The 12703-nt window shown below is 42.6% G+C and overlaps 1 protein-coding gene across 2 annotated transcripts in view; it reads right to left on the bottom strand.

Annotated features, from left to right (window-relative positions):
- PTBP2 (polypyrimidine tract binding protein 2) overlaps window positions 1-12703 on the bottom strand; it is an 83241-nt gene that overhangs the window by 51149 nt on the left and 19389 nt on the right. For both annotated transcript variants that reach the window (XM_065409029.1, XM_065409030.1), the window contains exon 3: window positions 6053-6128. In XM_065409029.1, the coding sequence (XP_065265101.1) occupies window positions 6053-6128 (76 nt within the window). The remainder of the gene's footprint in view (window positions 1-6052; window positions 6129-12703) is intronic.

Raw genomic sequence — 12703 nt, 5'->3', positions numbered from 1 at the left:
GTAAGTCTATATTTTTATCTCTATTTTGTGTAGTACCTAGCGGGTAGGGATTTTGGTAGTGAGTAACAGTGGGTATGTTAATGTTATAGTGAATTGGAAATTGATCCTCTGAATAAGATATAGTACTATTAATATAGGAATTTTGAACTTTAAATATATTTTTACAATGTTATGGATCAAAATTAAGGTTGGGTGCACAATATAAGTTAGGTGGGATAAAGATGAGTTAAGTAAAGTAGTAAATCCCTTAACTATTCATTTCCAGATTTACTGTTTAGGATTTTGTCTTCTGCAGTTATATAAGGTTTCATAAACAAAGTTACAATTCTTGATGTTTTAGCTAGATTCCACTGAAAACACACTTTCAAGCATAAAGCTTATTTTTAAACCGTTTTTGCTTGTGAGCTTAACGTATGCACATATATGCACAAGCACATCTGTATGATAATCAAACGTCAATTTACATTACTACATAATGATAAACTGGCCAATATATCACCAAAACTTAGGATGGGTAGTAATTTTTTTAAACTTCCAGCAGATACTATTAAAAATTACTATATGTGAACTTAGTTACTCAAGTACCTGTAATTATAACATTTTATTGTTAACCACTGTCAGTTTAGCTATGGCTTTATAAAAACAGGACATATAAATTCATTCATCAATTTATAACAATGCACCATTAGCATTGTTAAACCATATTTTAAGATATACATGATCATTTGTATGTCACATTGCTAAGTGTTTTGTGAATGCAATTAAATATCTATCAAAGCATATCTCTAATGAGACAGAGTTAAAAGTTACCACAGACACTGGATTGTTAATTCCCCAAATTTTAGTAGGTTTAATGGAGCAGCAGCAGCCACTGCTACAGTTAAAGTTGGATAACTGTTTCCATTCTGACAGGTTTCAGAGTAGCAGCCGTGTTAGTCTGTATCCACAAAAAGAACAGGAGTACTTGTGGCACCTTAGAGACTAACAAATTTATTTGAGCATAAGCTTTTGTGGGCTACAGGCCACTTCATCGGATGCATAGAATGGAACATATAGTGAGGAGATATATATACATACAGAGAACATGAAAAGGTGGGAGTTGTCCTACCAACTCTAAGAGGCTAATTAATTAAGAGAAAAAACTTTTGTAGTGATAATCAAGATAGGCCATTACAGACAGTTTGACAAGAGGTGTGAGAATACTTAACACGGGGAAATAGATTCAATGTGTGTAATGGCTCAGTCATTCCCAGTCTCTATTTAAGCCTAAATTGATGGTGTCTAATTTGCATATTACTTCAAGTTCAGCAGTTTCTCCTTGGAGTCTGTTTTTGTTCTGTTTTGTTTTCCATTCTAATCCCTTGTTTCCAGTCACTCAACTTTCAGGAACTTTAACCCCATCAGGCTGAAATGTTCCATTCTTTGTGTCTGCCCACTTTTTTTTTGGGGGGGGGGGGGAGGGGGAAGAAGAGAGAGAGGAGATAAGATTTTGCAGATTTCAGGAAATACAGTTTGGCTGTTTCCAAGTACAAGGAACTAGAAAACAGACATACTTTTCCATACATGAAAATATTCCTGCAATTTTTATTGAGCAGTCCTACAGTTGAAAGGAATAAAGTTTCAGAAGATTAAATTTGGCACAGAAATAGCACACCACAGAGGAGATGCATGTTTCCTTGTTCTATAGAAAATAAATGTGTTTTATAGTTAAATCTTAGAATGAGTAAGAGCAATTTTTTTTCACCGTATGCAAAGTACATAGTTAAGAAAGTATTTATTGGGCATGCAACATTTGCCTTCTTAGTTGACTAGTGAAAAGCACAGGGAAGCATATTGTTAGAGACACCAGTTTAAGACCAGTTAGTGCAGGACTTATGACCTAGACGACATTGGTGCCCTGCAGAATACCCAGAATTGAGGTAAAATTCTAATATTTCCTTGTTTCCATTCTGGTCCATTTCATAGAGTATCAGAGTCCCATTTAACATCTCTTTGCTTGGAATACTTTTCAGTGAGTCAATATCTGCCATACATCAATATAAAAGGGATGATTTAATAAACACTGGAAGGAGGGCTCGTGCTCTCCAAAGACTTCTGACCCTAACTAGTTTAAAATAGGAAACAAGAATGGAATTTTACATCAGCTTCAGAATTGATGAAGGACAACATTTACTCCAATAGTTTTTATCTGTGATTTTTACGGTGCAGCTCTCAGCTGTAGGTGTAAATGATGTCATCAACTATTGCTAGAAAAACTGAGCCCTGACCTTTAATCTTAAGCAAAGACAAAACTGCTTTCCAGAATACGTAGTGGTTGTTAGTTCTTGTCTTCACCTTTAAAACAATCTATTCTAGCATCTAGGATTTTCTTCTCAAATGTTATTTATGGACTTTTCATGCAAAGGATTCACAAATCACTCGTAAAAACTAATTTTGATATAGATACATATAGCTTAAGTGAAATACAAACACTTCTGGGGTTGACGACTGCACCCTAACACCACATAGCTTTGAGGAAATGCAAGGGTGCAGAAGTAGGTGTAAAAGTATTGATACCAGAAATAACATGGAATAAAGAGATCTGGACCTCTGGACAACTGAGGATGTTTGATTTGAAGTCTATTTTGGTAAAGGTCTGTGTACTTTGGAAGCCAAGTACTCCAAATCCTCTTGTATGTTCTGGTTGCAGAATGTTTACCACTGTTTAACAGAGTTGTTTCTGGCTCCGTTCTCTTAGATTTTAAACTATTAGTTTCAACCTGCCAAGGTCAGAATGAAATGTTGAAGTTTTTCCACAAACATGTCTTCATGATCGTGGGTGACGATGGCATGTGAGACCAATAACGATGCAATAAGAATTACAGATTCTTTACCTCGTTTTATTTTGCAAGTCACCCAGACAATATGAAAAAAATGGGAGAAAAGGTTGATATACAGAAATCCTTAAAGGAGAGAGAAGGTGTCTATCTTTCATATCATTCACTGTCTATTTGAAGAGAATTATGATTGGAATTTTCAAAAGAGACCAGGGGAATTTGGTGCCCAAGTCTCACTGAATTAAATGGGAGCTGGATGCCTAATTCCCTTGGGTTCCTTTGAAAATCCCAATCTAAAAACTTAGACAAGTTTAAGTGAAAAAAAATCTGATCTCTTGCTTCTTGTTGTGCAATTATTTATTATTTTTACAAAAACGTTTTTAAGTGCTTTACAAGGTATAGGACAAAAGGGGAAAGAAAGGAGAGAGAAAGCTTTAAAAAACAAAAAAAAAGTCTTCATTATGAATCACTGTTGGGGTAGAACTAATGGTAGGTGGACTCTGGGCTGCGTGAAGGTAAGTTGCTTTCAGGTGCATTTTCACCAACAGGTCACATCCCGGTTACAGAAATGTAAATTGCCCTCTTCCTTCTCTTCTTCTATGAAGACATCAGCTTGGACAGTATTATGGAATCTGATGACAGAAGTGACAAGGTCATAAATACACCTTGTTTCCCAGGAATAGTAGAAAATGAAGACCAGGACAAATCAGAAAGAGAAGTTCTTGAGAACTACACAGTGCAAAAGAGGGAGGTAGAGCCATTTCTCGAGTGTGTTATGGAGTAGCTACTGTTCCAAATCACACTTCCTTTACAAATAGAGTGATCAAGGATTATATCCTCTCTTTATAAGGGCTTCACAAGTCATGATGCTTTGAGTGTGATAGCAGAACTCTGACTCATGTCAATACTATTACATATATATAAATTCAATGGCAGAGAGGCCAGAAGAAAGATTAGAGGTGAACCTATTAGTCTATTGACCTATAATACATTTTTAAATGACATTTCGAACCCATATGCCTTAAGACCTGGTCAAGAATTTGAATAAGAAAAATGCTTGGTTTCCCTTTTAGGCTTAATTACGCCTTAGTTGATCATTTACATTATGAGTGGTTGAAGAAGAATCTGTACTGACCTCTCGCTTGCAAAGCTGGAAAAATATTCCCTGGCTCTGGATACAGCTGGAAGGATTGTCCATTAGATCTCACCAGACAAGATGTGGGAGTTAGTCAATATTTTCTATTCAGAGGCTTATGTCTCATAAGAGAGATGGACTGAGGAAACAGGTTATGTTTTGATGAATTCCTGAAAGTTTTCTCCAAGGATATTTTCAAGACTACCCATTGAAAATGACAATTATATTACTGTATTCAGGAGCATCTTTGTTAGGGATTCTTATATTTCTTTTAGAGCTTCCTCCTCTTTTTCCAATATTTACTATTACCATTAGAATGGGCAACGGATCTGGGCATCATAGAAGAGCTCAGGTTAAGTTCATTGAAACTTGTGGCTAGTTTGACTGTAAAATAAAAGTATGGGCTAAGATTTTTCAAAAGTGACAGTGATTCTGAATAGCTACCTTGAGACACCTTGAAAGGCTCTGATTTTCTCAAAGTACCAAACCCCATTTCTCTGAAAATTGAGCCCTATTCGGTGTTTTAAGTTGGATACTCAAATCACATTTTAAAATCTTGACCATAGGTTTTTTAAAGCCCAATAGTATGGTAAATGAATATTTTTCAACAAAAATCTTGAGTTCATTTGTTCCATTTGAGTACAGTCTTTCACAACCAACTGGTGGCCCTTGTAAGAGCCTGGGGGAAAGGATCAATTTGAGAAGAAAGTAACATTTCCATTTTGCAGTCAATTTAAACTAATTTAGTTCTCTCAAATTTGTGTTTTAATATTGGCTCACTTGAAAAGTGACATTAACTGTAATGTAGCAGTAAAACTTGACAGTAATATAGCTTTTTCGTTTAGAATCTTCTTTGATTAAATAACATGGATTTAGTCCTGATGCATAGAAAGTTTGGGAGCAGGGGAGAAGGAATCATAGTTTTTCCCAGAAGATGGAAAAGACTGTAAAGAAAAGATGGCAAGTCAGGACACTTTCTAACTCAAGCATACTATTATTGTGTCCAAGGATACCTAGAAATGAAATAGGGATATCCCCCAGAAGCAAAAAGGAAACTAGGAGAGCTGGGTAAAGCACTGGTGTTCAGAAACCTTCCTTTAATCTAAAAATAATTTATAGGCTCTCTGTAGTGGTTTTAAAGCTATGCCACAGTCATTAGCACTCAGGGAGGAAAGTGCTACCTTTTACTGCAGGATTACTGCTGATATGGTCCACTGGTAGTAGGAGCTACTAGACCACGCTGCTGCACTGCTGTGGAGAATTCACCTACCACAGTAAAGTGGTGAGCTAAGTCTTCTGATTACAACTATTTAGATCACCCACTAACAGACTAGAGGTATGAACTAAACCACTCTGCCACCAGAATGAAAGACCTAAGTGGTAGGTGTGCCAAAACAGCAGGCCGAGCAAAGCTCCTTTGACAGATACACTCTGAAATAGTTGTAAGGAAGTTATAAAAGAAAGGGGAACAAGTTTCAATTACTGAAAAGCCAATTTATTTGGAGTCCCCAGCAGTTTGACAAAGGAACACTAACACACGCTGCATTGAAGTGCTGCTGTGAGCCTAAAGCTGCTTCCATACTAAGGCAGTGAACTAGGATCAGAGTCTGTGCTGTGGCAGTTTAGCTGAGGGTTATTAGAATTTTAATTATTCATAAAGTTACTCCACTACTGTGAAATGAGCAGGCTAATCCAGCAGGGATGCCCAGACATGTGGATGTCTACACATGACAAAGTTAAATTCCTATAGCAGTTCCTGTTAGCCATTATTTGCTCTGTATCACTCCTTAATTTGAAGAGAATTGCATAACTCATTCCATATTAAAAAGTGTAATTTCTTTCATGTCCCATCCAGTTCCCCAGCCTTAAGAATTGTTTCATCATCTGTAAATTTCCATTAATTTAATTGGTTTACTCATTCAAATATTTTTTGAGTCTTTCAATGTAGATACAGGGTTGTTAAAGTCTGGTGCATGCCAACAATTTATTCTTGTACAATAGGATGGAATCTACTTTTACTATTTTAATTTTACTATTTCCCCCTTGTAAACAGGAAAAGATTCTGAGATATAATGTTAGATTTCTCCTTTGAAACACTTACCAGTAACTACCATGCTGCTCATGTTAGAGTTCGGACTATTGAGTACACTGCCTGAAAGAAGTTCGTCAGATCCTCTCTAAAAAGAAAGAGACAATAAGAGTTTTTTTCCCTCTATTTTTGTCATCTTTAATGTTGATATTAAAAATATCAGTTTGACAGGGCAAATCCCTTCAGAGAGCTTTAAATGAACATTACATAAGATTTGGCAGATTCTCCCTTTTCAGAAAAGTGACAGTAAATAAAAAAAAATAAAATCTAGACAATACAGTATATTTACATAGCATCTCTCAATTCAAATAATTCCATACACACAATCACTTCATCCACAGCTGAAATGCAACCTCAAGGGACCACAAGAGCTGTCCAACAGTACACGACTTACGAAATATTTTAGAATAGGAAGTTAATATTTTATCCACTGAAACTAAATGGGGAATTCAGGCAAATACTGAAATTAGAATTTGACCAACGTGCTACGACTAGCACTCCTATTAGACAAAGTTCAAAGCAGACTGTTGTGTTTTGCACTTCTTTATAATACACCTCTACCCCGATATAACGCAACCCGATATAACACGAATTCTGATATAACACGGTAAAGCAGTGCTCGGAGGGGGGGAGGGGGGAAAGGGGCTGTGCACTCCGGCAGATCAAAGCAAGTTCAATATAACGCGGTTTCACCTATAACGTGGTAAGATTTTTTGGCTCCCAAGGACAGTGTTATATCGAGGTAGAGGTGTGTATATAAAGGAACGCTGAAAACAATTTTTTTTTTTGTTGGAGGATGGATTTCTTTTTGGTTTAAGCTTCATAAAAATATGAAGAACATCAAGTCTATTCTTTCTGAGTCTTCTTTTTGGATGATTTCAATGTGGAATGCAGATACCAGAGGAGATTTGGTGTTGAATCCTTAAAGAGGGATCCTTTTCCCCCAAGTGTTTGAGTTAAATAGGTATAAAAAACAAGTCTGAAGCAGTTTAAACACTTAACAAAATATACTTCCCCTCTCAGTGATGAGGTTTCATTTCCTTCCAGGATAGAAAAAAAACACCCAGATGCCCAATGTAAAACAAGTAGGATTTTTTGTTTGTGTATTTTTTTTAAATCTTTCAGGCCTTCCTCATAAGTCAAAATGAATTAAAACGGGCATAAACCTCCCCTCCTTTGCATGTCATCATTAATAGGCTACTGGATTTTTTACGTCCAAAAGAGGTTAGGACCTCAGTTTTGTGTCTTAATTCAAAGGTATCTCCAATAGCACCAATGCCCTTCAGCACTAACCCAGGCCATTGGGTCATTACTGAAAAGGATGAATGCCAGTTACTGAATCACCAAATATTATTTTGCATGGAATCTGTTTCCATTCTGAGTACTGACCACAAACTGCTTTACTTACAAAATCTTTATAATAATCAAGATGTTTCAGACTGTACTGTCCTTGAGCCAGGTATTATCTATCTCTGTTTGAAAAGCATCCTGTATATTTTGGATAGTTCTTCATTCTAAATAATAAATACATACTAAACTAATCTGAGAATATCACAATAGTAAGTGGTATGCTTATACCAGGATGCATATAATCAAGCCCAAACTGTAATATTAGTGTATATATTCTATATATATACACACACACACACACACACACGTATAGGAATATGAAGAGGAATATTGGAATATATAACACGTTTTGAAGTATCCCATATCTAAAATCCACAACATACTAGACAACACACCAAGCCATTACAGTCACTAAGCTTATTCAGTTTTGAGCACTAGTTCTCAAAGTTATTTAAACAGACTATTTTAGGTTTCAAAGTAGCAGCCGTGTTAGTCTGTATCCGCAAAAAGAACAGGAGTACTTGTGGCACCTTAGAGACTAACAAAATAAATTTGTTAGGGTATGTCTACACTACGAGGGTAGTTCGATTTCACTTAAATCGAATATGTGGAATCGATATTGCAAAGTCGAACTTGTGTGTCCACACTAAGGACAGTAATTCGACTTTGTGAGTCCACACTAACGGGGAAAGCGTCGACATTGGAAGCGGTGCACTGTGGGCAGCTATCCCACAGTTCCCGCAGTCCCCGCTGCCCATTGGAATTCTGGGTCGAGCCGCCAATGCCTTCTGGGTAAAAAAAATGTGTCGAGGGTGCTTTTGGGTAATTGTCGTCATCCGTCCGTCACTACCGCCCTCCCTCCCTCCCTGAAAGCGCCGTCGGGAAATCAGTTCGCGCACTTTTCTGGTCAGTGACAGCGCGGACGCCACAGCACTGCGAGCATGGATCCCGCTGCGACCATCGCTGCAGTTGTGGCCGTTGTCAACGCCTCGCAGGTTATCATCCACCTTTCCCAGAGGCAGATGCAGATAAACCAGGCGAGGAGGCTACGGCACCGCGGTGAGGGCCTGAAGTCTGAGAGTAGCACAGGCCTGTCAGAAAGCACAGGACCCAGCGCCGAGGACATCACGGTGACAATGGGTCATGTGGATGTTGTGGAACGGCGATTCTGGGCACGGGAAACAAGCACGGACTGGTGGGACCGCATAGTGCTGCAGGTCTGGGATGAATCCCAGTGGCTGCGAAACTTTCGCATGCGGAAGGGGACTTTCCTGGAACTTTGTGAGTTGCTGTCCCCTGCCCTGAAGCGCAATGACACCCGGATGCGAGCAGCCCTGACTGTCCAGAAGCGAGTGGCCATAGCCCTCTGGAAGCTTGCAACGCCAGACAGCTACCGGTCAGTCGCAAACCACTTTGGCGTGGGCAAATCTACCGTGGGGGTTGTTGTGATGCAAGTAGCCAACGCAATCGTTAAGGTACTGCTCTCAAAGATAGTGACCCTGGGAAACGTGGAGGTCATCATAGATGGCTTCGCCGCGATGGGATTCCCAAACTGCGGTGGGGCTATAGATGGAACTCACATCCCTATCCTGGGACCGGACCACCAGGCCAGCCAGTACATCAACCGAAAGGGCTACTTTTCAATGGTGCTGCAAGCACTGGTGGACCACAGGGGACGTTTTACCAACATCAACGTCGGATGGCCGAGCAAGGTTCATGACGCTCGCGTCTTCAGGAACTCTGGTCTGTTTAACGGCTGCAGGAAGGTATTTACTTCCCGGACCACAAAATAACTCTTGGGGATGTGGAGATGCCTACAGTGATCCTCGGGGACCCAGCCTACCCGCTAATGCCCTGGCTCATGAAGCCCTATACAGGCGCCCTGGACAGTGAAAAAGAACTGTTCAACTACCGGCTGAGCAAGTGCAGAATGGTGGTGGAGTGTGCTTTTGGCCGTCTCAAGGGGAGATGGAGAAGCTTACTGACTCGCTGTGATCTCAGCGAAACCAATATCCCCATTGTTATAGCAGCTTGCTGTGTGCTCCACAATCTCTGTGAGAGCAAGGGGGAGACCTTTATGGCGGGGTGGGAGGTTGAGGCAAATAGCCTGGCTTCTGATTACGCCCATCCAGACAGCCGGGTGACTAGAAGAGCCCAGCGGGACGCGCTGTGCATCCGGGAGGCTTTGAAAGCTAGGTTCCAGAGTGAGCACGGTTACCAGTGACTTTTCAGTTTGTGTACAGAGAAGCTGAACCTGCCCCCGTTTCTTTACCCAGTTAATGTTGACTATCCTCTCCAGTTACATACCCCCTTCACCCCCTTCCAAAAAAATAAAATCAGTTTTATTTTGTTAATGAACACCGTTGTCTTTATTACTGTTTTCACGGGAATGTTTTAAACCTGGGACGCAGACTGTGGTGGGGAGCGGGTGTACTGATGCAAATGATGCTTCTAAACTCCAGGAATGACAGGATTCGCAGTGGTGGACTGGTTGTTTCAACGGAGCCTGCCAGCCCTCCTGAGCGGGACTGCGTGTATGTGGGGGCTATGTGACTTTATGGCAGGGGGAGGAGGGTTACAGATCCCCTGCTGCGTGGCTCTGTGATCCAGGAAAAGGACCGCTGCATAAGATCTGTAACTGCCCTCCCCCGCCACAAAGTCACAGAGCAACCTCCCCCCGCCCCTCCCCCCACAGAACATGAAAACCACCTCCCAGACTGACCAGGGTAACTAGTCACTGCACTGTGTATGTGCCCTGCTGCTGGACCTGCCCCCGCCTCTGTACCCTGCTAAAGGTGACTGTCCTGTCCAATTACCAAGCCCCTTCCCCCCCTTCAGACAGACTCTCCTCCAAAACAACATGATGGAAACAGTAATGAACAGAAACGTATTTTTTATTAACAACCACACATGAAACTGGGGGGTGAAACTTGGACGGGGGCTTGGGTGAGGCGGGAAGGAAAGGACTTTTCAAATTTTGGGGAATGACAGCCTTCTGGTGCTTGAGCAGTCTGCAGGGGTGGAGTGAGAGTTTTCACGGACTCTGCCGCCCCTCCTTCTTTGGACTTTGGGCGAGGGGGGTATGGGACTTGGTGGCGGGGGAGGGCGGTTACTGATAGACTGCAGTGGGGCTCTGTCCTCCTGCCTCCGTTCCTGCAGAACATCAACAAGGCGCCGGAGCGTGTCCGTTTGCTCCCTCATAAGTCCAAGCAGCGTTTGAGTCGCCTGCTGGTCTTCCTGCCGCCACCTCTCCTCACGTTCCATGTGTGTCCGGTGCATTTGGGACAAATTCTCCCTCCACTGGTTCTGCTGTCCTGCCTGGGCTCGGGAGCAGCCCATTAGTTCTGAGAACATGTCCTCTCGCGTCTTCTTCTTCCTCCGCCTAATCTGCGCTAGCCTCTGGGAGTGTGATGCCAGGCTGGGTTGGGAGACAGTCGCAGATGTGGCTGTGGGAATGAGAAAAAGGTAGTGAATTCCAGACCATGCACTGCACCTATCATATGCGCAATCAGGACAAGGTCGAATTTTCGGACCTCGCCTTCAGTGCCTGGGGTCTTGCACTGCCGATCTGGGAAGCGGGGCAGGACACCGGAATTTCTGTAGCAGGCAGACATGGTAAGCCGTAGACTTGTGGCTGCTTAAAACTTTAATAGTAGCACTGGCCTCCTTTCACATTGAAAGCAATGCCAATCTCTGCTGCCAGCAATCGGCCAAGCATGAACTCTGCCCCTGGCCCACCCCCTCGCGGCTGTCCCAGGGAAAGATCCCTGTATGCTGCCCCTCTCACGCCTCCACCGCGTGGCTGTAAACCGGCGGTTACAGTTCTGTAAAGGAACGGGCAAGCAGTCCCAATACTAACAGTCCCCTACCTAATTCAAAGCAGGTAATCATGAGCGACATCACAAGCATGAGGATCTCAGACAGCGATAAAGAACGAATGCTTCGGGAAAGCCAGCAAAAACCAGGGCCGTATGCCGCCATGCTGTGCAAGGCTATGATCCCGGAGTACTTGAGAATCTCCTGGCGCGGAAACGTCTCCTACTTCGGAGGACCCAATAAGGCCGCTCTCCCCAGGAACCTGATGCACAGGCTTTCCAATTACCTCCAGGAGAGCTTCCTCGAGATGTCCCTGGAGGATTGCAGCTCTATCCCCGGACATATAGACCGCATTTTAATATAGCTGCACTGGCAGGGACTAAGGAGTGGAGCGGCTTGGGCAGCAGAATCATGCAAAACCGGACATTGTTAGATTTTTTTTAAATAGTTGGGACTGAATAGTTAAGCGCCTAGGGCAAACAAATCATGAAAAACACATTGTTGTTATTGTTAATATTCCAGTTCTGTTAAAAATAAATGTTTAGATGTTTAAAACACTTACTGCTTGATCCTTCCCCTGAATCTGTGTCCGGGTTAAATGCTGGGGACGGTTGGTAGGGGATCTCTGTAAGGGTGATGAAGAGATCCTGGCTGTCGGGGAAATCAGCTTGGTAAGCGCTGTCGACTGCCTCGTCCTCCTCATCTCCTTCCTCATCTTCCCCGTCCGCTAACATGTCCGAGGAACCGGCCGTGGACAATATCCCATCCTCAGAGTCCACGGTCAGTGGTGGGGTAGTGGTGGCGGCCGCACCTAGGATGGAATGCAGTGCCTCGTAGAAACGGGATGTGTGGGGCTGGGATCCGGATCGTCCGTTTGCCTCTTTGGTCTTCTGGTAGCCTTGTCTCAGCTCCTTGATTTTCACGCGGCACTGCGTTGCATCCCGGCTGTATCCTCTCTCTGCCATGGCTTTAGAGATCTTCTCATAGATCTTTGCATTCCGTCTTTTGGAGCGAGGCTCGGAAAGCATGGACTCATCGCCCCACACAGCGATCAGATCCAAGACTTCCCGATCAGTCCATGCTGGGGCCCTCTTTCTATTCTGGGATTGCACGGCCATCTCTGCTGGAGAGCTCTGCATCGTTGCCAGTGCTGCTGAGCTCGCCACGATGTCCAAACAGGAAATGAGATTCAAACTGCCCAGACAGGAAAAGGAATTCAAATTTTCCCGGGGCTTTTCCTGTGTGGCTGGTCAGAGCATCCGAGCTCGGACTGCTGTCCAGAGCGTCAACAGAGCGGTGCACTGTGGGATAGCTCCCGGAGCTATTAGCGTCGATTTCCATCCACACCAAGCCTAATTCGATATGGCCATGTCGAATTTAGCACTACTCCCCTCGTTGGGGAGGAGTACAGAAGTCGAATTTAAGAGACCTCTATGTCGAACTAAATAGCCTCGTGGTGTGGACGGGTGCAGGGTTAATTCGATGTAACGGCGCTAA

This window comes from Emys orbicularis, chromosome 8 (assembly GCF_028017835.1).
Source record: "Emys orbicularis isolate rEmyOrb1 chromosome 8, rEmyOrb1.hap1, whole genome shotgun sequence".
NCBI lineage: Eukaryota > Metazoa > Chordata > Testudines > Emydidae > Emys > Emys orbicularis.
This window is presented reverse-complemented; position numbering and strand designations above follow the sequence as displayed.